Source organism: Trichoderma breve, chromosome 5, assembly GCF_028502605.1.
Source record: "Trichoderma breve strain T069 chromosome 5, whole genome shotgun sequence".
NCBI lineage: Eukaryota > Fungi > Ascomycota > Sordariomycetes > Hypocreales > Hypocreaceae > Trichoderma > Trichoderma breve.
Window position 1 is genome coordinate 238733 of NC_079236.1, and position 20696 is coordinate 259428.

The following is a 20696-nucleotide window of genomic DNA, read 5'->3' on the forward strand; positions in this document are numbered from 1 at the left end:
TCATCTCAGACAACTTCATCCATCACCAGCTCTCTTTGTGAAGTGTTGAAGGCAATCTTCCCGATACGGATAGACTGGCAACATTGATTGGTTCATATAATTTATGCTATTGCGTAATGTTCAACTAATCAGATATTCATGAAACGAACGCATGGCTGATTAAGAGGAACGGGTTACGCGTGGTCTGCTGGAATTTCGGAGTGCTGAAGAGCAATCATCATTATTATTCAATGCTACCAATTATATACATTATAAACGGGTGGACAGGAGCATTTCATAGCTCCCTCTATCTTTCCACATGCAAGACCGCTATGCAACTTTTCACCTCTTTCAAATTAACTCTGCTTTCTTGATCTGCATCCACGCTTATTTGTGTGCGTTTTCCACCTGCGCCTCTTCAACGTCTGAATCCACAGCCAAGGTCTGTTCACCAGTGAGGCGAGGGTTGCGAATTGCGAGCGAAAATGCAATGAGTGGAACGCAGATGCAAATACCAGTGATGGCGAGCAGGCGCTGAATATACTGATATGAATCAACAATGGCGTCTCTCTCGGGTGTACCAGGAGGGTATGGAAGAATGGCCACAAGAGGGTTGCCATAAGCTTCGATCGCCAATGTAGAATTGATGTTTGCCAGTCTTGTTTCCAAAGCTTTGGGGAGCAGCTGTGTCCACAAGGCTCCAGAGACGGTATTTCCCAAGGCAGATCCAATGTTGTACACTGCCAGGTAGAGACCCGTCATGACGGCCAAATGCTCGTGCTTCAGGCCAACTTGGATAGATGCCTGTGCAGTGTATGGGAACATTCCTCCAGCGAGACCCAGAACAACCTGAGCTGCAATGACGCCGACTCGGCTGGAGCCCGTAGTAGATCCACGGTAACGGATGAGCAATCCAAAGGCTACCATGAAGAGACAGGTTCCGGCGACGACGAAGATTTTGAGGCGACGAACTCTGTAAACCACCAAGCCGAGAATGGCTCCGATAATGACGCTGACGAACGAGTATAGTGAAGTGACTCGGGTCGCGGTCGTGATGGAGAAGTTGAAGGCGACGACGAGAACAGTATAAAGAAAGTCACCTTGCATCGTCCAGGCAAAGTTGAGGCAGACGGCAATGCCCATCGGTGCCCACACAGCTCGATCCTTCATGAGGAAGAATGGGACCAGCGGGTGAGGAGCCTTGAGCTCCCACCAGATGAAGAATGGGATGCAGCAAACACCAACGACGAGCGGTGCAATGATGTGGGCAGTGCGCCACTCGCTGTGGATACCGCCAGCTAGAGTGAATGGCACAAGAATGAGGGCAAAGACGGCGATGAGGAGGAGGATGCCGATCACATCCAGCAACCAGAAGAGCTCGACGATGAGATTCTTGAAGCCGAGCTGCTCAAAGGATGAGCGATAGTTGACAAGGAGGCCCTGCTTCCTAGCGCGACGGCCCACGATCGAGAGGCTGATGATGAGCGGCAGAGCGCAGACTGGGTAAATGATGGACCACATTCCGATACCCCATCGCCAGGTAGTCGCTCCCAAGACGGAGTTGGCAACGTTGCCGCTGATCCATGCATTGATGATGAAGGGCAAGGCTGGAATATAGCTGAAGAAGAGACGGGCGCGGGTCGAGGTGATGTCGGCAATGATGACCTCAACCAGCAGCAGGACCATGGTATAGCCGACTTGGTAGATGACATTGCCGCCAGCATACGTTGCGATATTGGTGGCTGCGGCCTCAATAACCGTTCCAAGGACGTAGAAAAACACAGAGACGCAGATCAGCTCGACACGGCCAAAGACGTCGGCAATCTTGGCGGCGGTGGGTTGAGCAGCCGCTGCGATGACGGCGCGGATGACGTTGATGGTCGACAGCAGAGAGTGGCTGTCCCACGAACCAGTGGCATACGGCTGGTAGGTGTATCGCAGAGTGCCGTCAAGGCCATAGCAGTAGGCAAGCAGAAGGACGCTGAGGAAGATTGCGATGCGGTCGACCAGGGTGATGCAGCTCGAGATGGCCTCGATACGGGAAACACCAGGCGACTTGATGTTTCTGACGAGGTCGGCAGCGGACTTGTCGACATTCTTCTCATTATCGTTGGCTACGACTTGGCTTGCAGCCTTTTCCACCCCAGGCAGGGAGGCGGAGTTCAAGTCGGCAGCCATGGTTGCTGGTTGGTGATGGAAGATGCAGAAAGTGAGACGATGGCCACGAGATTTCAGTGTCACCGTGTGTCAGAGTCGCCGATCAGTCTCAGTGACCCTCTCTGTCTCTCCTTGTCTCTACGGAGTACCAAGGATGATGAAACAAGAAAAAAAAAAAGAAATACCTGCTTAATCCGCAGCCTTGATCGACGGATTGGCTTCCTGGCTTTCACTAGTAAAGTGTTCCGGAAGCGGACGAGGATGCATGTGCATATGCAGAGTCTGAAGCAGGGGAGTTTTCCGACGCCACGGCTGTGACACTATATATCCATTCTCTAGCGTCAACTCAAAAGCATCTGCCTGATGCGATCGATTAGATCAAAGAAAATTTTCGGTCAAAGTTGCGCCGCAATGGTGGCCCGAAGGAGCAAAGGCCCAGCAATTTTAGATCCATGGATCCTTCAGCGTTATCTGATGATCAGATTAAAGCGGGCCACGATGGAGCGTCGGGGGAAAAAACTTCACCGTTGCAGCCAACTAGAACCGCTAAAACCTTCCATCGGTCGGCCTCTGATGCTAAATCTGGCCTAATCCATCATGGCCAAGCCCCCGGTCGGTGAAACGACTCGCATTGAAGTCGTAATACAGCCAATCGCCTGCTGGGACAATCATCAAGAGCCCGAATACGGTGGCCGAGTCGTGTGCTACCCTCCCTGGAAGATTGGGGCTCTACTATGTGCCTATGTTGAAGCCCATGCTGGTGCTGACACTGCCTGACAGTGAGTGGCAAGAAGAGGAAAGGTTCAATGTTCTCAGGGCGTGATTTCGCAAGTGCATACCACAAGCATCCTGCAGCCAGTCGGAAGACGATGAAGCGATAGGGAACGGCGGAATCAGTGGCCTATTTGTTGAGCCACTTTTCTCGCTGTAGAAAAATGTGTATTGTATTGCTCCATACTCTGGATCTTGGCTTCAATATTTTGTTGTAAGTGGCTCCATGTAAGCCCACCTCGTTCTTGGTCCAGATCATGTCAGGATTTCTCTCATCGTTGGCTTGTCTTCTCTTGTCCTAGCTTGCCACTTCTTTCCCTTTCTTTCTTTTCTTCTTCTCTTCTTTTTTTTTTTTTTTTTCATTCGAAAATTTCTTTCAGTCCACTTCAATAGTTCAATCTTGGCGTTTAAAATCACAGCTCGCAGCTTCAGTTTCTCACCGGTTGGGTCCGCCCGCCCTTTGCCGCAGCCACGAAATGCTGTTCGGAGGGGCTTGAGCAAATTTCTTGTACGAGTAATCGTGGCGCTCCGAGCACCCGTAAACATTGAAGCTTCCATCGTCATTCCAGGCACAAAAAATGATCCCCAGCAATGGCGCGAGAGTTCAGTCTAAGCCAAGCTCGGAGAAGCTAGAAAGCTCCTCTCTCGGAGCATTTCGCGCCACAATGTTGCTAGCGGCGTCGGCCTTCTTATTTTTTTCTTTCTTTCGCATCCGGCCAGATGCTCTATGATGGGCCGATAACCAATGTCTCAGCTCCAAAGACATAGTTCGGATGCCAAGGTTAATAAAAATAGCCTCGCCTAGTCATGATCAAAACGATAGGCTGCATGAGCTGAGGTCTAATGTCACTGTAACGGATTGAAACGGTACAACTAACTACAAATATTCGTGTAACCCCGACCTTTTCGCGCAAAACGGTGTGAATTTTGATGACGTCTTTTAATTGTTTGATCAATGACTCCTTTATAAATTTGGACATGTGCGCTGTCTTCAGCCCAGCGACCGTTACGCAGGCCCAAATCTTGTTGCAGAGAAGCTGACAAACTTTTTGTCCCACCACTTCAAACAGGCAGACGTGATCAGCCGACCTAAGTTGACCCAGGCTTCATCTGTGCCTTGGTCCAGCTATACGGTTTCATTGGAAATCTAAAACTATTCGTAGAGCATTACGAGGCGGACTTACGGACCTCATACGGATTAAACTTTGATGTTCAGCAAATCTAATATACCTATGATGTCCAATCATTATTATGGCAACTCGTTCAGCGCTCTCTGATGGTGCGTGATGCTTCGTATTCACTATAAAAATGGCATCATCCGGTGGCGCTTCGTACTGCAGCAATATATTGCTCTTATCTACTACATGCAGTCGAAACTGAAGGTATTCTATGATTAAATCTGTCCTATTGGTCGCATATGAACCATTACTTCAGTATGCAGCTGTTTCTCATACGCCGACAATGTCGATATTCAAGCCCCGTGTTTCTAGCTGAAGGTCTGGTACTACGAAACATCTGTAGATGACAAATTACCGTATGCTGCCCTAATTCCTTGGATGCATGGGTTACCGCACATATAAGAGCTATCTTCCCAAAGATCACCAGATACATTCTAAAGCATTCACTTTCCCGTCCACCTCTCAACACTGTTGGTATAAAAACCCTATAGGTGGATCGGAGTGAAAGGACACGATATCTGTTGTTTCCTGTACGGATACTTATGACGATATTCCGCTCAAGGGGCTCTGGCTTAGCTTGAGAAACTCCACATTTACTATACGATTGCGAAAATAAACGAAAAGCTTGAGCTCCGTGTTGTTTCAAGTTATAAGAAGGGTACATGAATATTGATACTCTATTTATCAAGTCACTTCAGTGGTACACACTCCTACAAAAAGGTCGGTAACATGAGCTCGGGAGGCCCCTTCGCTTCCCTTCGTCATAATTATTTCTCCCTCTCATCATCATATCCACGGGATCTTTGTCGTCGGTCTTTCTTGCCTAATGCGGCCTGATCTTCCAAATTGAAACCTCGTTTCCATTTATTGACTTTTAGTTCTACTGTTGGTGATGTGATGAAGGGAACCGTTGACATCAATATGCTTATTTTTAGTGTTTAGGGCTGTTGCTAATATCCGTTCATTATACGACTGCACCGCCTCTCCTCAGTATATATACACCTGGTAGTCCGTCTGGACATCCCAGTCTTTGGTACCCCTATAATCGTTACTGGCTACACCAACTCTCTTTTCTGTCAAGTCATTCACGATGTTAGGCTACTCTTTCATTCTCAGCGTCTCTCTTGCGGCTCTTTCTATCGAGAGTGCATATGGGGCAGCATTTATCCCGCAAAGCCCAATAGCGAGAAGTAAGGTTTCGATTTCTGCTCAGTCAAAAAGAGATGGTATTCAAGCTGCCAACGCCGATTTTATGCCATTATCGGTAGATTTTCCAATTACGGAGGACGGCCGTTGTGGTGTAAATTTCGGCACCAGATGTGAGAACGATGAATGCTGTTCTAGCGAAGGGTAAGCGCCTACGCATATTCTACCCCAGGGGTACTGATAACAGGAAGCTGACTTTAACTAGATGGTGCGGAACCGGATACTATTACTGTTCGGCTCCTGCGTGCCAGTTTGACTATGGTCCTCACTGCGATGCCAATAGGCGACCCAAAGGGGCTAACACTGAAGACTGGCCCCGAGATCATGTGGGTTCTGTGCCATATGGAGAAGCGATTTATCATTGCACCAAGCCGGGCACTGTAGCCTTGACTTTTGACGATGGCCCATGGGACTACACCGAGAAGCTGCTGGACATTCTTGAGGTTCGTCTAGAAACAATGTCAGTCTGATGGGAGTAAATACTGATAGAATAATACAGGAACGTGGGGCTAGAGCTACCTTCTTCATTACAGGTCGCAATCTGGGAAAAGGAGCAATCAATGACCCATCCACTGACTGGCCTCGTCTTATCCATCGTATGAAGGCGGATGGTCACCAAATTGGCAGTCACACTTGGTCCCATCAACGCCTGCCCACGGTCGACAGGTCCCGAGTCCGTCAGCAGATGCTCTTTAACGAGATTGCCATTGCAGACATTCTTGGCTTCTTTCCCACATATATGCGACCCCCCTACTCTGCCAGTGATACAAACGTTGATGAGTGGCTCGGCGAATTGGGATACCACGTCACGTATTTCAATCTCGACACTGAAGGTTACTTGCACGAAGCTGATATTGAGATCTCCCAGATTATTGCTGAAAAGGCATTTGAAGGAAAGGATCCAGAGACTGATTCATACCTCCAAATCGAACACGACACAGTAGCTGAGTCAGTGCACACTCTTGTCCCGTACCTACTCGATCTTCTTTACGACGCCGGTTTCGAGGCTGTCACTGTCGGTGAATGTCTCGGAGATCCAGAAGAGAATTGGTACCGAAGGCCAGATGGAGAAGATGAGAAGAGGATTCTCACAGCGGAGATTCAAACCCCCCAAACCCCTCGTGTCAAGAGGATAAACCCTCTTGATCTTTTGAAAAAATTCCTTTACCCAACCTCTAAGCCTTATTATCCGGGAACCAACACAACTCAGTTCCCCGCTAATGGATCTTACCCTGCTGTTAACGCGTCCCTCCCCGTGGTTTATCATAACCCTACCACTGACGGTCGTTGCGGCCCTTCACATGGCAACACTACTTGTATGAATCAAAAAATTGAGAATTGTTGTTCTCAGCGTGGATGGTGTGGAGCCACTGAGGACCACTGCTTGAAAGGTTGTCAGGAGGGATTTGGTCGGTGCGGGATGTTTGGTCATTCTGGTCATTCTATGGTTTAATTAATATTTCCTTTTAGTACGGATCTTTCCATATTAAGTTCAATCATTATTGTTTTCCTATTTATGTCTTTGAAAAATATGTCTACTTGAATGGAAGTAATTACGGGTATGTGATATTTGGTATAGAATGAGTGTTACGATATGGCTACTGACGTTAGCGGCGGTGCCCAGCTTCTTTAGTTACAGTACATGTATATTCACCCATTTCTGCAGAAGTGGGTGTCAGCTTTTTGGTAAACTATCAAGATTCGTCACCCGTACTCGAAACAAATCAATATGAATAAATTTCTTGATATCCATCAGTTTTTTTCTAGAAGTCATTCACAAAGACAGAGCAAAGTTCCGGTTAGTCTACTCCGCAATGTCGTAAAATTTCCGACAGTTGTCGCTAATCCCCAGTAGTGACACGCGAGCTCGGAAATTTACATCGTGTAGGCCGCCAGATTGAGCCTTTGCTTCACATCAGCCGCTGTGTAAATACGAGTAGAACGCAAAAGGAAACCGCCGACTTCGTGGTTAGTAATGTATTTATCACGTGCTTATCGTAGTGAAGGATCAATTGTATATAGTTTTCATCTGAGGGACTTTAGGCAGAACACAACACGAGCTGCATGGTTCCATTGCTTTGTCTGTTTGAGAGGCTCTTCGCATATTTGGATACATCTGTCCGAAAATTGCACGTATAAGAGCGTTATGGATTCTTTAGCAAATGATTTCAAAGACATCCAATTGAATCCCATTTCACTATGCGGAGACTGTTGGCAGATCAATTTCTCGGCCTTATTTGATCCTGATGTTACGAACATGCAACTGCAACCTATTTTCGTCAAAGATGCCGAAAAAGTTGAAGCCACCTGCCAGTTCTGCAGTCTTCTGCTCCGAGAGGCACGAAATCTGACACGCAGTGGTCGTGTTATTCGCCAGGTCGACGGTCAACCCCTGACATTCTTCTTCGAGCGCGACTGTCAGACGGGCGTTGCAGAGCATGGCCTCGCTGAGTTCACAAAAACTATCATCCTAAAAGTCGATCTACTTCCAGTGCCGACTCCAGAAGATTTCGAGATTAAGTTTAACATTTGCCCTATTTTCACGGATAGAGGCGATGATCACCTTCAGTGTGTCCAGTTTGTCTCCACAGACAGCATAGACTTGGGTTTGTGCAGCAAGTGGCTCCGAGATTGCGAGACACGGCATCTACCGTATTGTCGGGACCTTGGTCAGGAAATAGACAAGTTACCCTTGCCTCAAGAGTTTCGTTTGGTTGATACCATCGATAACTGCATCATTCCAGCGCCTCAAGATTGTCGTTATATCGCACTAAGCTATGTCTGGGGCCGGGCTGCAACGTTAAAACTTAGCGAGGATAACGCGGAGACATTTGAACGCCCTGGAAGCCTAACACAGCATATAGCCGACGTACCCAGGACAGTTCAAGACGCAATGCGCGTGGTCAGATCTATGGGTGAAAGATATTTATGGGTCGATCGTCTCTGTATCATTCAGGACTCACCTAAAAAAGATGAACAAATTGCCAAAATGGACAGCATTTACGGAGCTGCGGTCCTGACAATAGTTGCCGCATATGGGTCAGATGCTAATGCTGGACTGAGAGGAGTTCGCCCAGGCTCGCGAACCTTTAACCAGTCTGCAGCCACTATCTGGCACGACCTCACTCTTGTGGCAGCTGCCCCATCACCAGGTGATATTACAGAGTCAATATGGGCAACTCGAGGGTGGACGTACCAAGAACAACTGCTATCACAGCGATTGCTGGTTTTCACAACAGAAGGTCAGGCAGTGTGGCAATGTGCATCTAGCCATCTATTAGAGGACACTTCATCTATCATCAAAGCCCGCCCAGTGAGGCGCCTTAGACAATTACGGGACAGCTTGAGGTTCAATGAACGCCAGCCAGTGCCGATCCCGACGCTGTCACCACTGCCTCTACAAAGGCCAGATGCAATCACTGAGTACATGGCGGTGGTTCAAGGTTACACCAAGAGACGGTTTACCTTTGAAGATGACGTTTTGGCTGCATTTCAAGGTTTTGGAAGTATCCTTCAGCGCTATCTGAACTCTAGGTTTCTTGCTGGCCTTCCAGAAGCTTACCTGGATCAGGCATTGTTGTGGATTCCATCAATTCAGCAAAAGCGGAGAGAAGGCAACGAGAAGTATTTGCCTAGTTGGTCCTGGGTAGGATGGAGTGGGCACGCACATTACCAAGATCTGGGCTCCTCAAACACCGAGAGAATAGTGCCTGTTGTAAAATGGTATTACACAGAGAATAGCCAGATCGCCAAGCCTATCAATCAGATCGGTATTGGAATAGATGAGTCACGATTTGGGAGAGAGAGGAGCTCAAATACGTTCTGCTGGGTACCTATTTTTGAGCTACTGGCTGATTCACTAGACGTGCTGCCAACAAGCAATCTGGATTCACAGCAGCGTCCACTGCTGCAATTCTGGACCTCTTGCTCGCTGTTCCACATCGCTTCACGGCAGAGAGATCGCCTGATTACGGGTCAGAGAGAGTCATCATTGAATCGTCCGATCAAAGTACACATTTTTCTGGGGGAATCAGAGAGACAGCTCAGTGGATACCTCATCTTGAATGGGGAAAGGTTGCCAGAGCTTGATATGTTTCGACACGAATTTATCGTCTTGTCCGAAGCCCAGTTTTCCGGATTCAATCCTGTTACTTCAGCATGTACACCGTCAGCAGAGAGTTTGATGTACAATGTGATGCTGATTGAATGGGATGACAACCGGGAGATGGCATCTCGATTGGGAATTGGGAGAGTGCTGAAGCAGGCCTGGGACGCGTCAAATCCTGTCATCAAGTTCGTCACGCTGAGTTAAAGCTGAGGCGATCATTTGAGCATCGAACGCGTCGATCACCGCAATTAAATAACAGCACTCAGTTTTGAATCTTTCTCTATCAAGTCAACGATGAAAAGAAGACTTCTTTCGCCCACAACCAGAGGCCAGTGAAATGCTAATGTTCAATTTCCAGCCCAATGGCCACTTTCAAGTATATAAGATCACTTTTGGGTAGCTTTCGGCTCATAGCTCTGCGTGAGGCAAGGGGCAAATGCTCCAGCTGCTTTCCAGCAACTCGGTAAACAAAGAAAATCTCCATTCAGCTGAACAATAACTCAGCGGCTAACGCACAGCACAGGCTTCATGGCCCGCTATTCTTACCCTGCTGGGTCAGTTGCTTTTAATTGCCGTCCCTGAGCCCAATCGAAGACGGCGGCACAGGGGTAAAGTGGCGAACGCTAAGCTGCTGGCGGCAGTCTAAGTGTGAATAGTCTCAGGCCGCCGGAGAGCCAGCTCACGAATCTAGGCCCTGAAAGACTCAGATTCCAACTATCGATCTGGCTAGACAGTGGCCATATCCCAAAAAGGAAGCGATAGCTTCAAAGATGAGCTGCTGGCAATTGGCGTCCACGAGCAATGTCAATAAAGAAGGGATGATCTCTCCTTGCATTATTCTCGTAGGCATAATAAATAGTTTGAAGCAGCCACTCTCATGACTGTTGGAGCTCAATCATCAATTCTAACCTCAGTGTCTATCATCAATTCAAGATGAAGCTGATCACCCTTTCCGTTGCGCTGTCAGTCTTGAACGCTGTGGATGCTCGTGACCCGGCTTGCCATCCTCCTGCGCCTTCATGCCGATGGGTCTCCTGGTGGACAGCAAGAGAGTGCAATGCTATTATCAGTGAGTTGATTTCTGGAGGGAACAAAAAAGATTATAGAGATTAATCTCTTTTGCTTTATAACTAGACGCTCGACATATCCGACGCTCGACATGTGAGGCTCCTGAAGGAACCGTCATCAGAACCAGCACAGTCACCCGCCACCCAACCATCACGCAAACCAAAACCGTGAAGCACGCAACAAGCACCAAAACATCAACCAGAACTGTCACAGTCACGGACCCTATGTATGTTACAGCATTGAATGGGATAAAAATCATTTGACTAACCTGAATGCCTCTTGAAGCACTCATCAAGATACAGCCACAGCCTGGGCCACTTTGACGGCGGTCGCAACCACAACAGATGTGGAAACTGATTCCTCGACTGTCACTATCACTACAACCTCTGTAGAGACTGATACTTCCAGCACCACAGTTACGACGTGAGTAGCTTCGTATGTCCGCCATGGGGTCTACACATGCTGAACTGACAATGGGCAGTACCCAAGATAGCACTTCGTTTCTCAGCTGGGCTCCCGAAACTTGTGCTCAGGGGCCGCCAACAACTACTGCTCAGGGACCACCACCTACTCTCGCACCCACTTTCGCACCTACCATGAAGCGCTCTGAGAACCACTACGACGAATTACCTCGGGATTGCTGTAAGTTGATTCAAAGGAGTCACGGGCCATGAGGGTTTAAGCTAACCTTGTTAATTCTCTAGCATGCTTCCTGACTTCGACAAAGAGCTGTGGCCCTCGCGTTACAAAGGTCGTCACCAAAACCAAGGAAGACCGCCCCAAAATCATCACCAAGACTGTCACAGATCGAAACTGCAAAACAGTCACGACCACCAAGACGTCCACAACTCATGTCAATGGAGCTCCGCCGCCCAAGAAGACGGTTACCTTGACTACTACTTCGACTAGCACCACAACGGCTACTTCGACCAGCACGGTTAAGGAAACCACAACTGCCACAGAATCCACTACAACGACAGTCATTGCAGCCACCACCGTCACTACCGGAAGCACGGTCACTCAGACCGAGAATCCTTGTGACCCTACCAACATCAGCAAATATATCCTCCAAGGCCCTCCATCCAACCCCACTGTAGTCCTTGGTTTCCGTGGAGATGGCGGCGGTGATCTCTCCAACTGTTGCTCAAACTGCCTCGCAAATAACGACTGTGTTTTCTGGAAGATGAGCGCAGGTGGTTCTACCTGCGAGAACTACTACACGAACCGAGGTGTCACAGTCGAGGGCTGTACTTCTGCCCATTGCACAAGAGGACACCCCGTGATGAACGTCGATCCTAATTCAGATGGAAACACGTACGGCATGGCTTCATGCGGACAGTTCCAAATCGTGTATTAATAATGAGGACGGATTGAAAACTGGTGGGATATGTTTAGACGATGACAACACAAGAGCGACTTTTTCTTTTCTTCTGACAAATAATTATAATACACTAAGTTCGTTTCTACCTAGTATATAGAACGGAAAAAAGAATATGAATTTTCCCCAATTTCAAGTGTCATTCGCTGTTCGCCATCTGTGGCCAAATTAAGTCGATGTGTAATTGTGACTACATATGTACTCTCTTCGTTTGCTCTGGTTGGTCTACAGTCTTCAATAGTTCAATTCATGAAACTAGGCGGGCAATGTAGTTGTAACTAAGATCCGATATTGGAGAATTTCTTTCGCCGCGTACACCAAATCTTAAGCCGTAGGTACATGCAGTCTCCGTTTCCCTCGTCAGCTCTGGTTAAGTGCCCAAGAACCATCGGCAATCTCTCGGAAAACTCATTTCCTCCTATTCTCAATGATAAAGAGACCGCCGAGTCCCTAGCCTATCCTGTATTAACGTTGCTCTCTAGTCGTGCGGGGTTGGAATTAAGGGCGATAGCAAACTCCGGAGTAATACGGAGCAAGGCCTCCGAACGGACTCCCGAACTGACAAACGAATCAAGATTCTACAACCGTTGTTTGGGTTCAGGGCATTTCAAAGCGTCTCACATGGCCGAGAGTCTGCAGAATCCTTTGCCGAATATTTCGGTCAACCAAGGTCAGCCAGAAGAGTACGTCCCGCGGAGGCGCAATAGAACGGGGTGCTTGACATGCCGTCGAAGGTACGGGGCATCCATCCCATGAATCGGATTTAGGTAATTGACTGAAGGGGAAACATGTAGGAGGAAGCGATGTGATGGCGTCCGAGATGTTTGTGGCCATTGCATTCGTCTCAACCTCATCTGTCACTGGCAGGATCCCCGTAACATAGGGGAAGGCTCTGCATCTTCATCACATCCGGTATCGCAGCGACCACGGGTGACAGATCATTCCTGCGTGCCTTTGACCATCCCAATCGCACCCGCCCCTTTTCAATTTCTGCAGAGCGATGCCCCAGAACTTGCTCGTCGATCACTGGATCGCAAGTTGGCGCTGAGATACTACGTTCAGATCTTTAATACTATGCTGACCACCAATCTGGAGAACAACGGATTCCTGTCTGGTACGCTTTTACTCTCAAGCTTCTCTTCTAACCAGCACAGGACAGTGAATAACATGGAGCAGTGCTGTTACCCATGGCAATTGAGGAGAAAGCGCTTCTTGATATGCTAATTGCATGGTCATCATCTCACCTATCTCTCTGCGACGACACCTATCGTATCAAAGCCCTTGAACATCGATCTACAGCTCTGCAGTCTTTCACGTCATCTTTGTCGAAGAATGAATCCCCTGAAGTCTCCTTGGCTTGCTGTCTTGTCTTTTGTTCTATGTCGGCCGTCTTGGGCGATACTGCAGAGTGGCGTAACCATCTTGTGGGCGCCGCGCACATAATCCGACACGCCTGGCTCTCGTCGACACAAGATGAGAGCCTAAAGAATCCTCCATATGAGATCCGCTGGCTACTAAGGAATTTCGCGTATCACGACATCCTCATGAGCGTAACATTGGATCGCGAGCCTTTGATACCAGGGCGATACTGGATCCCGCAGCCCATGAACGAATTGGATTCTTATGTAGGGCTGGCATCTGAGCCACTAGCCCTGATTTCCAAAATCAGCTCGCTGAATGGTGACGCTATCCGACAAATGGAAAGTTCATCGCCTTGCAGCAGCGAGTCTGATTCGACATCTTCATTTCTACACGATACCAACGATTCCTCACTTTCTAAAACGGTGGATCTTATATCTCAAGCTTATTCGATAGAATTTGAGCTTCAGGATTGGAAATGCCCAGAATCGAACAGTCGGTGCCTGGTCAATCTTGCAGAGGCCTATAGAAGCTCAGCTCTCATACACCTATATCGTGTGATGCGACGCAGGATCTTAGGATCAAGCACAGAGCTTGAAGGCAAGATTGCAAGCCAAGTTACTTCAATCGTATATCAATTAGAGCAGATGCCACTGGGATGCCTCCCGGAATGCACTTCGCTGTTCCCTCTCTTCATGGCTGGGGGCGAGACCCGATCCAAGTCAACAATGCAGTTTATCCGCGAAAGACTGCAGCATATCGCAACTTATCGACACTTCCAAAACGCCGCCTCTGCGTTATCAGTCTTAGAAGAGCTATGGCTGCAGCATACGAGTATCACAGGAACAATGAATAGTCATTTATTAGATTGGCTTGATATCATTAGGCGAAGGCACTGGGAACTCGCGTTGTCTTGATTCATCTTTAAGAGCAAAGAATTTGGTATCTAGTACTATGTATAGAGATTGTGGGCATTGCGCAAGCTACGGCGTTACAAATGGGTAAATGGAGTACCGGTTATTGGAATCAACATCAGGATCTCGAATTCTTTTTATTGAACTTAATACTGCGTAGTAGCTACTAAACTTGAGAGTACTTTACGACGCATCTTTAAGCTATCCTTCCCTATTTGCAATGGCTTCATCCTCTTCCATGTACTCCGAAAATTTGTAGGTCGCAAACTTTCTTGTAGGGACTCTTCTCTGGAACATAATGTCCAATTCTTCAAAAGTCCGACCCTTGGTTTCCGGCAGTGCAAGGAAGCACCACGCGAGACAAGGTAGAGACACGCCGAAAAAGACAAAAGCGAGTTTGCCGCGTAGGTTGCCTTGATCTGGATTGATGGCATAAGGAATGCCTACGGCACAGGCAACATTGATCAAGGCGTTTATAGTCGTTGCGATGGCGATTGTCTTGTCTCGCAATTTTGCGGATGAAACTTCTGACAGGTAGACGAAGCAGAGCGGGCCAATTGTCAAATCGTAAAAGAAGTTGTAGACGACCATCATGGAACATTGCGCCCAAACAACATTGTGGTTTGTAGTACCGTAGCCAGGAACAACGTCGAGAACTCCTACTAAGAGAACAATGACAACCAAGATACTGCAGCCTTGGTTGTAGATTGTGCGGCGGCCGAATTGATTGAGGAGGAACCAAGAGAGAACAGTTCCCACGAAGCCAACCCCTAGCAACCCAACGCCAAGATTAAAAGAGTCGCTTGCTTCCAGTCCAGCTAGTTCGAAGAAGTAGACAGCGTATCCGATAACCAAGAAGTTGGCGACTAGTGGTTGAATGGCATAGACCATTATGCAGATGACTGTTCGTCGAAGATCTGTGTTGTTGAAGCAGTCTATAAATGTGGCCGTATCGGTCTCTACTTCTTCGAGTGATGTTGTAAGCTGAATGTGAGCAAGAAGCATGCTGGTATCGACCGATTCGCTCGTGAGACGTTTGAGAGATCGCTCGGCTTTCTGAAGCTCGCCTCTGCGGACTAACCACCATGGGCTCTCAGGACAGAATGGCAATAAGGCTAGAATGATGATGGGGAAGATCAGTTGAGTTGCAAATGGTATATCGTATGCCCATCGATCGTCGCGATTTTGGCAGCCGGCCAGAACACCACTAGCAACAAGTTGGCCAATGACGAATGACAAGTTGACAAAAGCCGCTGCAATGCCTCTGAATACCACAGGGGTCACTTCTGAGATGTAGGTGGGAGCAATAACTGGATAGGCGCCGAGAACCACGCCATTAATAAGCTCCGCAATGAGGATTTGAGGTCGATTTTGAGCAGAAGTTTGTAGTGCAACGGTGATGAGAGTAACGCAACAACAGGCGGCTAGAGTCCATCGACGTCCAAACTTCTCCAATGGCCACCCAACACCAAAAGCACCAAGCACCTGTCCGACAGGGACACCAAGATTGAAAGCAGACTGCCACTTTGCTTGGACAACAAAGGATCCATCATCAAGCTCAACACCAAAATCATGTTGAAAGCGCGGGATCGCAATTAGCGTACCGACCAATTGCGGATCGAAGCCGGCCATGATGACTCCCAGGCTGAAGAGAAAGGACCACCCAATTGCTGATCGATAATAACGGAAAACATCCTTGAGAGTCAAACTGTGCTCTGTGACTCGAGCATCTTGGGCCTGCTTGGCGATGGCCACGTCGCCCATGTCTATTTCATGGTTGGCTTTCTCAGTCGGAGCAACATGAATTTCTTCTCCCATGTTGGTGACCATGAATAACCTCGTGGTCAATTTGGAAAGAGTACAAAAAATTGGATGAAATGGAGATATTGAGAATTCTGCTATCTTTTCAGGTTGAGTTGCTGATGGTATGCCAATCTTCATGGAGCAGAGCATTGCATTTTATGTATCAACGGTCTCGTTATCTTGACGATAGTCCCATGGCAATTCCGGGGCAAAATGAAGCCTCGAAATGCCTTCCCCATGCTTGTCCTTCCCCAGATTCATTGTCACATTAGAACTAACCACAATAGCTGGAGTTTAATGCCCTTGGTAAGCAGCTAGTTTGGTTCAGCCCGTCTTATCTTCCATTATCTGCCACATTTCTCCGAGTCGCGTGCTGCTCCGTCTTCGGTTCTACGAGATTTGGACTAATAAGCACTGTTGAGTGGTTCGCCGTAAGCGCTCGGCGCCACTAACCATAACAAGTCAACGGCTTCAGACCAAAGCCTGCCACGATCTATAGCTAAGTTTAGCGTTGATGGAAAGACACGATGCGAAGTAGAGCCAGATGGATGGTAGTCAAATTATGGATATGACAATAAGGGAAACCGTTGGAAAGGATACGATCATGGGAGGATAAGAAAGGAAGACTCCATGCTCCTATATTCCCCATGGCTTGCGTAGATTGAACCCGTGCCTCCCCTCTCATTCTCAGATCAAGATGCCGGTCAATCAATTCGTCGCCAAATCACATGTTCTTCATCGTGCCTTGGCATACGAACCACAGAAGATTGTGTCAGGCTCAGGCATCTCCTTTACTCTAGAATCCGGCAAGGTTGTCTATGATGCTTCTGCTGGGCCCTCCGTCTCCGTCTTGGGGCATCATCAGCCCGAAGTTACAAAGGCTATCGTCGATCAACTTGACAAGATAGCTTATGTCTATTCTGGAAGTCGGTATACTTGCGATGCTTCTGAGTCTCTGGCTGCCGAACTCTTGAAAGACGCCCCCGGAGGCCTGGTCAAGGCTATTTTCGTCAACTCCGGTAGCGAAGCAACGGATGCAGCCCTGAAATTGGCAACACAATACTTTTGTGAAGTCGGACAGCCTAAACGAATCAACTTTATTGCTAGAAAGCAAAGTTATCACGGCAACACTCTCGGTGCGCTGAGCGTCTCCGGCCACGAATCGCGTCGTGCTTATTATCGCCCCTGGATTGCTAATAATGTCAGCTTTGTTGATCCATGTTATAGCTACAGGGCAAAGGGGGAGTCCGAAACCGATGCTCAATATGTCGAAAGATTGAAGTTGCAGCTAGAGGACGAATTCTTGCGCTTGGGTCCGGATACCGTTGCAGCATTTGTTGCCGAGACGGTCAGCGGGACAACACTTGGATGCGTACCCCCGGTACCTGGATATTTCAAGGCTGTTCACGAAATTTGTGATAAATACGGAGCTTTGTTGATACTTGATGAGGTTTGCATACTCATTCCACTTAAGAGAGAGAGACTGACAGTGAATAGATCATGTGCGGTATGGGAAAGACAGGCACGATGCACGCCTGGGAGCAGGAAGGCATCAGAGGGCCAGACATTCAGATGATTGGAAAAGCATTAGGAGGAGGTTTCGTACCTCTTTCTGGTGTCTTGTTGAATCAGAGAGTCTTTGACGGTCTAGCTGGAGGCACCATGGTGCTCGCTCACGGCCATACTTTCCAAGCTCACCCAACAGCTTGCGCGGCGGCCCTCGCTGTGCAAAAGATCATCAAGCGGGAAAACATCCTGAATCATGTTGCAAGTATGGGCCGGTTGCTTGAGACAGAGTTGAACAATGAAATTGGCCCTTTGGCACACGTTGGAAATATACGTGGAAGAGGGTTGTTCTGGGCTGTCGAGTTTATGCGTGATGCAGCTACCAAAACTCCATTCCCTGTTGAGCACAATTTCTCGAACCGAATAGTAGAAGTTGCAGCAGAATTGGGCCTGAATGTTTTGGGAAATTTGGGCAAGACTGGCAAGATTGATGTAGAACTAGTCATTCTGGCGCCGCCATACATTGTTACAGAGGAGGAGATCAAGGCCATTGTCGGAATTCTGAAGAAGGCAATTCTAGCTGTGACGGAGGAGCACGTCCTTCGCTACGGTATCAACGGCTTTCATAAATAGGTTCAATAGTAGCATGGCGTTGAGCCTTTAATCCGATTTTATGAAACGAATTTATGTCCAATACAGGTAGATACAATTGTGCTCTTATCTATGTCGTTTCCCGCCAAACAATAATTCTTAATCCAACCTGTGTTGGCAGGCTATTGCAAAGCTTGTCACATATCTATTGTCTCAATTTGACATATCGAGAGAATTTATTATTAAAACAGGTGTTTCATTTCTAATTTGTCGGCAGACAATACACTCGCCCTTCGTACGGCTGCAAAATCAATAAATCCCCCGTCTCGCTATCTTTCTCCACGTAGTTCCCAAGCAATAAGCTGCCACGAGCTACTGGACACTTCCATTCCACTTGCTTTTCAGAAAACGAACAAACAATTAGGTATTGTCCTGCAGCGTCTGTCCTAGTGTAGGCGTAGACGTTCTCGTTCTCATAGTCGACCATTTCAAATTTGCCACGAATTAGGCCAGGGTGCTCTTTTCTGGTCTTGAGCACAAGCTTCCAGAATTTGAGCACGCTCATACCAGAGCTTGTCGATTGTGTTTCAACATTCCATTCTTTGTAGTCTTGGTTCACTTTGATCCAAGGCGTGCCGGAAGTAAACCCTGCGTTCGTATGCGCATTCCACTGCATCGGTGTCCGTGAGTTGTCTCGTCCAATTCGCTGGATTTGCTTCAGAGCATCTTGGATATCTCCATTCTTAGCCTGAACAGCTTCATAATACTGTATTTCCTCCAAATCTCGGAGCTCATCGAAATCCCAAGAGGCCGGATTGGCCATGCCGATTTCTTGCCCTTGGTAGAGAAACAGGGTGCCTCTACCTGTGGCGTGGAAGAGCGCCAACATCTTGGCAGATACATCGCGATATAAGCCGTCATTTGCCCATCGACTAACAATCCGTGGCTGATCATGATTCTCCAAGTACAGGCCATCCCACCCACCATTAGCTTGATTGAACTCCATAAACCTTCCGAGAACATCCTTCAATTCAGTGAGTTTCCATGGCTTGTAGTTGAAGCACGTTTTGCCAGGCTGGTGATCGATGTACATGTGTTCAAAGTGGAAGAGCATCTATAGCATGTTAACAAACTTATTCATTAAGCGAAAAGAAGAGAAACCCGTACCTGAAGAGGAACGCCGTTTTTAACCAGTGGCAGTGCTTGCTCTGCGCTCTTGACTCCTGGCGCCTCTCCAACCGTGAACGCATTGGGATAGTATCGAAGGACCTTTTCGTGCATCTCAAGTAAATAGTCTGCTACTTTTGGTCCGTTGAAACGATGGATTAAGCCGTATTGATAAGGATTTTGAGGATCAGTGACGGGTGCATCTGGAAACCCCGGTGTCTTGGAGATGCAGTTGATGACATCCATTCTGAACCCATCGCAGCCTTTATCTAGCCAAAAGCGCATGACGTCCCATACAGCCTCTCGGACCACAGGGTTTTCCCAGTTGAGGTCAGGTTGCGAGACGTCGAAGACATGAAGATAGTACTCCTGCACTTTGTCGTTCCATTCCCAGCATGAGCCACCGAAGATGGCGCCCCAATTGTTGGGCTCCTTTCCTTCTTTGTTCTTCCCCCGCCATATATACCAATCTTTTTTTGAACCCCCATTTTTGGCATCCTGAAACCATTCATGCTGATCTGAGGTATGGTTGACGACTAGATCCATGACGACCTTTAATCCTATCCGATGGGCTTCTTCCACCATGCGCTCCCAGTCTGCCATAGAGCCAAAGTCCGGATGTATCTCTCGATAGTTGGAGATGTCGTATCCCATATCAACCATTGGTGATGCATATACTGGAGATAGCCATACTACTTCAACACCGAGATCCTTGAGATACAGTAACTTGGACGTGATGCCATTGAGGTCGCCTTTTCCATTCCCAGTAGTGTCTTTGAATGACACAGGATAGATTTGGTATACGACTGTGTCGCGCCACCAATCGGGTGCCTGCATGGCGATTCTATCTAGTTGCAGGTACTGTAGTAACGTGAGAGAAAGGAAGTTTCAGGCACTGAATGAGAGTGACTGGAGAGCACGCACTCTGAGAATAGTTGGTGATGAGAAAACTACTTTAACAGTCCTTCTACTCTCCGTCTATATGCCGACCGAAATATCAGTCCGCTAACAAAGTACCTAGCAAAGCAAATTTAAGTTAAAATATCTAGACAAGATCGGATTGTTTCAATAGATGCGAAAAGTGACCCCCAGGTGTCGGAGATAATCCGATAGCGGCGGCGCCTGCGAAGCGCCTCGCGCATCTTGGTATCTTCGTTGTCATCATTTAGTCGCTGAAACATTGGGCTAGAAAATAGCTTGTTTTCCACGAGAGAACTCTTCCCCGCGCGCTCGAAGCGCTCGGCGCCCGGATTGCTGCCCGGTCCGTAATTTGCTAGCTCAATAATTGGAGACAGAATGGATCATAATATCCACCAGAGTGTGAAAATCTCCGGATCTAGCTTCAATACGTTGGCACTGAACTCGACTACTCTTTAGAGACTCGGATATTGGAATAACGGATGATTCCTGGAATCACGATTCGTACGAGCATGTCTCTTTGTCTGTGGTATAACTTGAGCTTGTTAGCACACATCTACGTTCATGATTCACCATTATGACACCTTTCAAAT

The 20696-nt window shown here is 47.8% G+C and overlaps 8 protein-coding genes across 8 annotated transcripts; 5 read left to right on the forward strand and 3 right to left on the reverse strand.

The window, feature by feature from the left end:
- Nucleotides 1-366: 366 nt before the first annotated feature.
- Nucleotides 367-2157, reverse strand: T069G_07787 (major facilitator superfamily domain-containing protein; the record flags this gene model as incomplete). The annotated part of the gene is made up of 1 exon (XM_056174997.1): nucleotides 367-2157. One exon carries the CDS (start codon nucleotides 2155-2157, stop codon nucleotides 367-369), a length of 1791 nt encoding a protein of 596 aa, XP_056025946.1.
- Nucleotides 2158-5175: 3018 nt separating this feature from the next.
- Nucleotides 5176-6613, forward strand: T069G_07788 (polysaccharide deacetylase domain-containing protein; the record flags this gene model as incomplete). The annotated part of the gene is made up of 4 exons (XM_056174998.1): nucleotides 5176-5435; nucleotides 5497-5734; nucleotides 5791-6350; nucleotides 6502-6613. 4 exons carry the CDS (start codon nucleotides 5176-5178, stop codon nucleotides 6611-6613), a joined length of 1170 nt encoding a protein of 389 aa, XP_056025947.1.
- Nucleotides 6614-7548: 935 nt separating this feature from the next.
- Nucleotides 7549-9603, forward strand: T069G_07789 (heterokaryon incompatibility protein (HET) domain-containing protein; the record flags this gene model as incomplete). The annotated part of the gene is made up of 1 exon (XM_056174999.1): nucleotides 7549-9603. The coding sequence occupies one exon, from the start codon at nucleotides 7549-7551 to the stop codon at nucleotides 9601-9603; it is 2055 nt and encodes a 684-aa protein (XP_056025948.1).
- Nucleotides 9604-10332: 729 nt separating this feature from the next.
- T069G_07790 (uncharacterized protein) lies at nucleotides 10333-11824 on the forward strand (the record flags this gene model as incomplete). The annotated part of the gene is made up of 5 exons (XM_056175000.1): nucleotides 10333-10468; nucleotides 10534-10693; nucleotides 10753-10890; nucleotides 10949-11109; nucleotides 11172-11824. The coding sequence occupies 5 exons, from the start codon at nucleotides 10333-10335 to the stop codon at nucleotides 11822-11824; spliced, it is 1248 nt and encodes a 415-aa protein (XP_056025949.1).
- A 642-nt stretch (nucleotides 11825-12466) lies between these two features.
- T069G_07791 (fungal specific transcription factor domain-containing protein) lies at nucleotides 12467-14121 on the forward strand (the record flags this gene model as incomplete). Its single annotated transcript, XM_056175001.1, has 4 exons — nucleotides 12467-12579; nucleotides 12640-12959; nucleotides 13022-13567; nucleotides 13649-14121. The coding sequence occupies 4 exons, from the start codon at nucleotides 12467-12469 to the stop codon at nucleotides 14119-14121; spliced, it is 1452 nt and encodes a 483-aa protein (XP_056025950.1).
- Nucleotides 14122-14319: 198 nt separating this feature from the next.
- On the reverse strand, nucleotides 14320-15936 carry T069G_07792 (sugar transporter domain-containing protein; the record flags this gene model as incomplete). The annotated part of the gene is made up of 1 exon (XM_056175002.1): nucleotides 14320-15936. One exon carries the CDS (start codon nucleotides 15934-15936, stop codon nucleotides 14320-14322), a length of 1617 nt encoding a protein of 538 aa, XP_056025951.1.
- Nucleotides 15937-16618: 682 nt separating this feature from the next.
- T069G_07793 (aminotransferase class-III domain-containing protein) lies at nucleotides 16619-18060 on the forward strand (the record flags this gene model as incomplete). The annotated part of the gene is made up of 4 exons (XM_056175003.1): nucleotides 16619-16940; nucleotides 16995-17371; nucleotides 17419-17518; nucleotides 17573-18060. The coding sequence occupies 4 exons, from the start codon at nucleotides 16619-16621 to the stop codon at nucleotides 18058-18060; spliced, it is 1287 nt and encodes a 428-aa protein (XP_056025952.1).
- A 220-nt stretch (nucleotides 18061-18280) lies between these two features.
- T069G_07794 (alpha amylase, catalytic domain-containing protein) lies at nucleotides 18281-20022 on the reverse strand (the record flags this gene model as incomplete). Its single annotated transcript, XM_056175004.1, has 2 exons — nucleotides 18281-19132; nucleotides 19186-20022. The coding sequence occupies 2 exons, from the start codon at nucleotides 20020-20022 to the stop codon at nucleotides 18281-18283; spliced, it is 1689 nt and encodes a 562-aa protein (XP_056025953.1).
- Nucleotides 20023-20696: the final 674 nt, after the last annotated feature.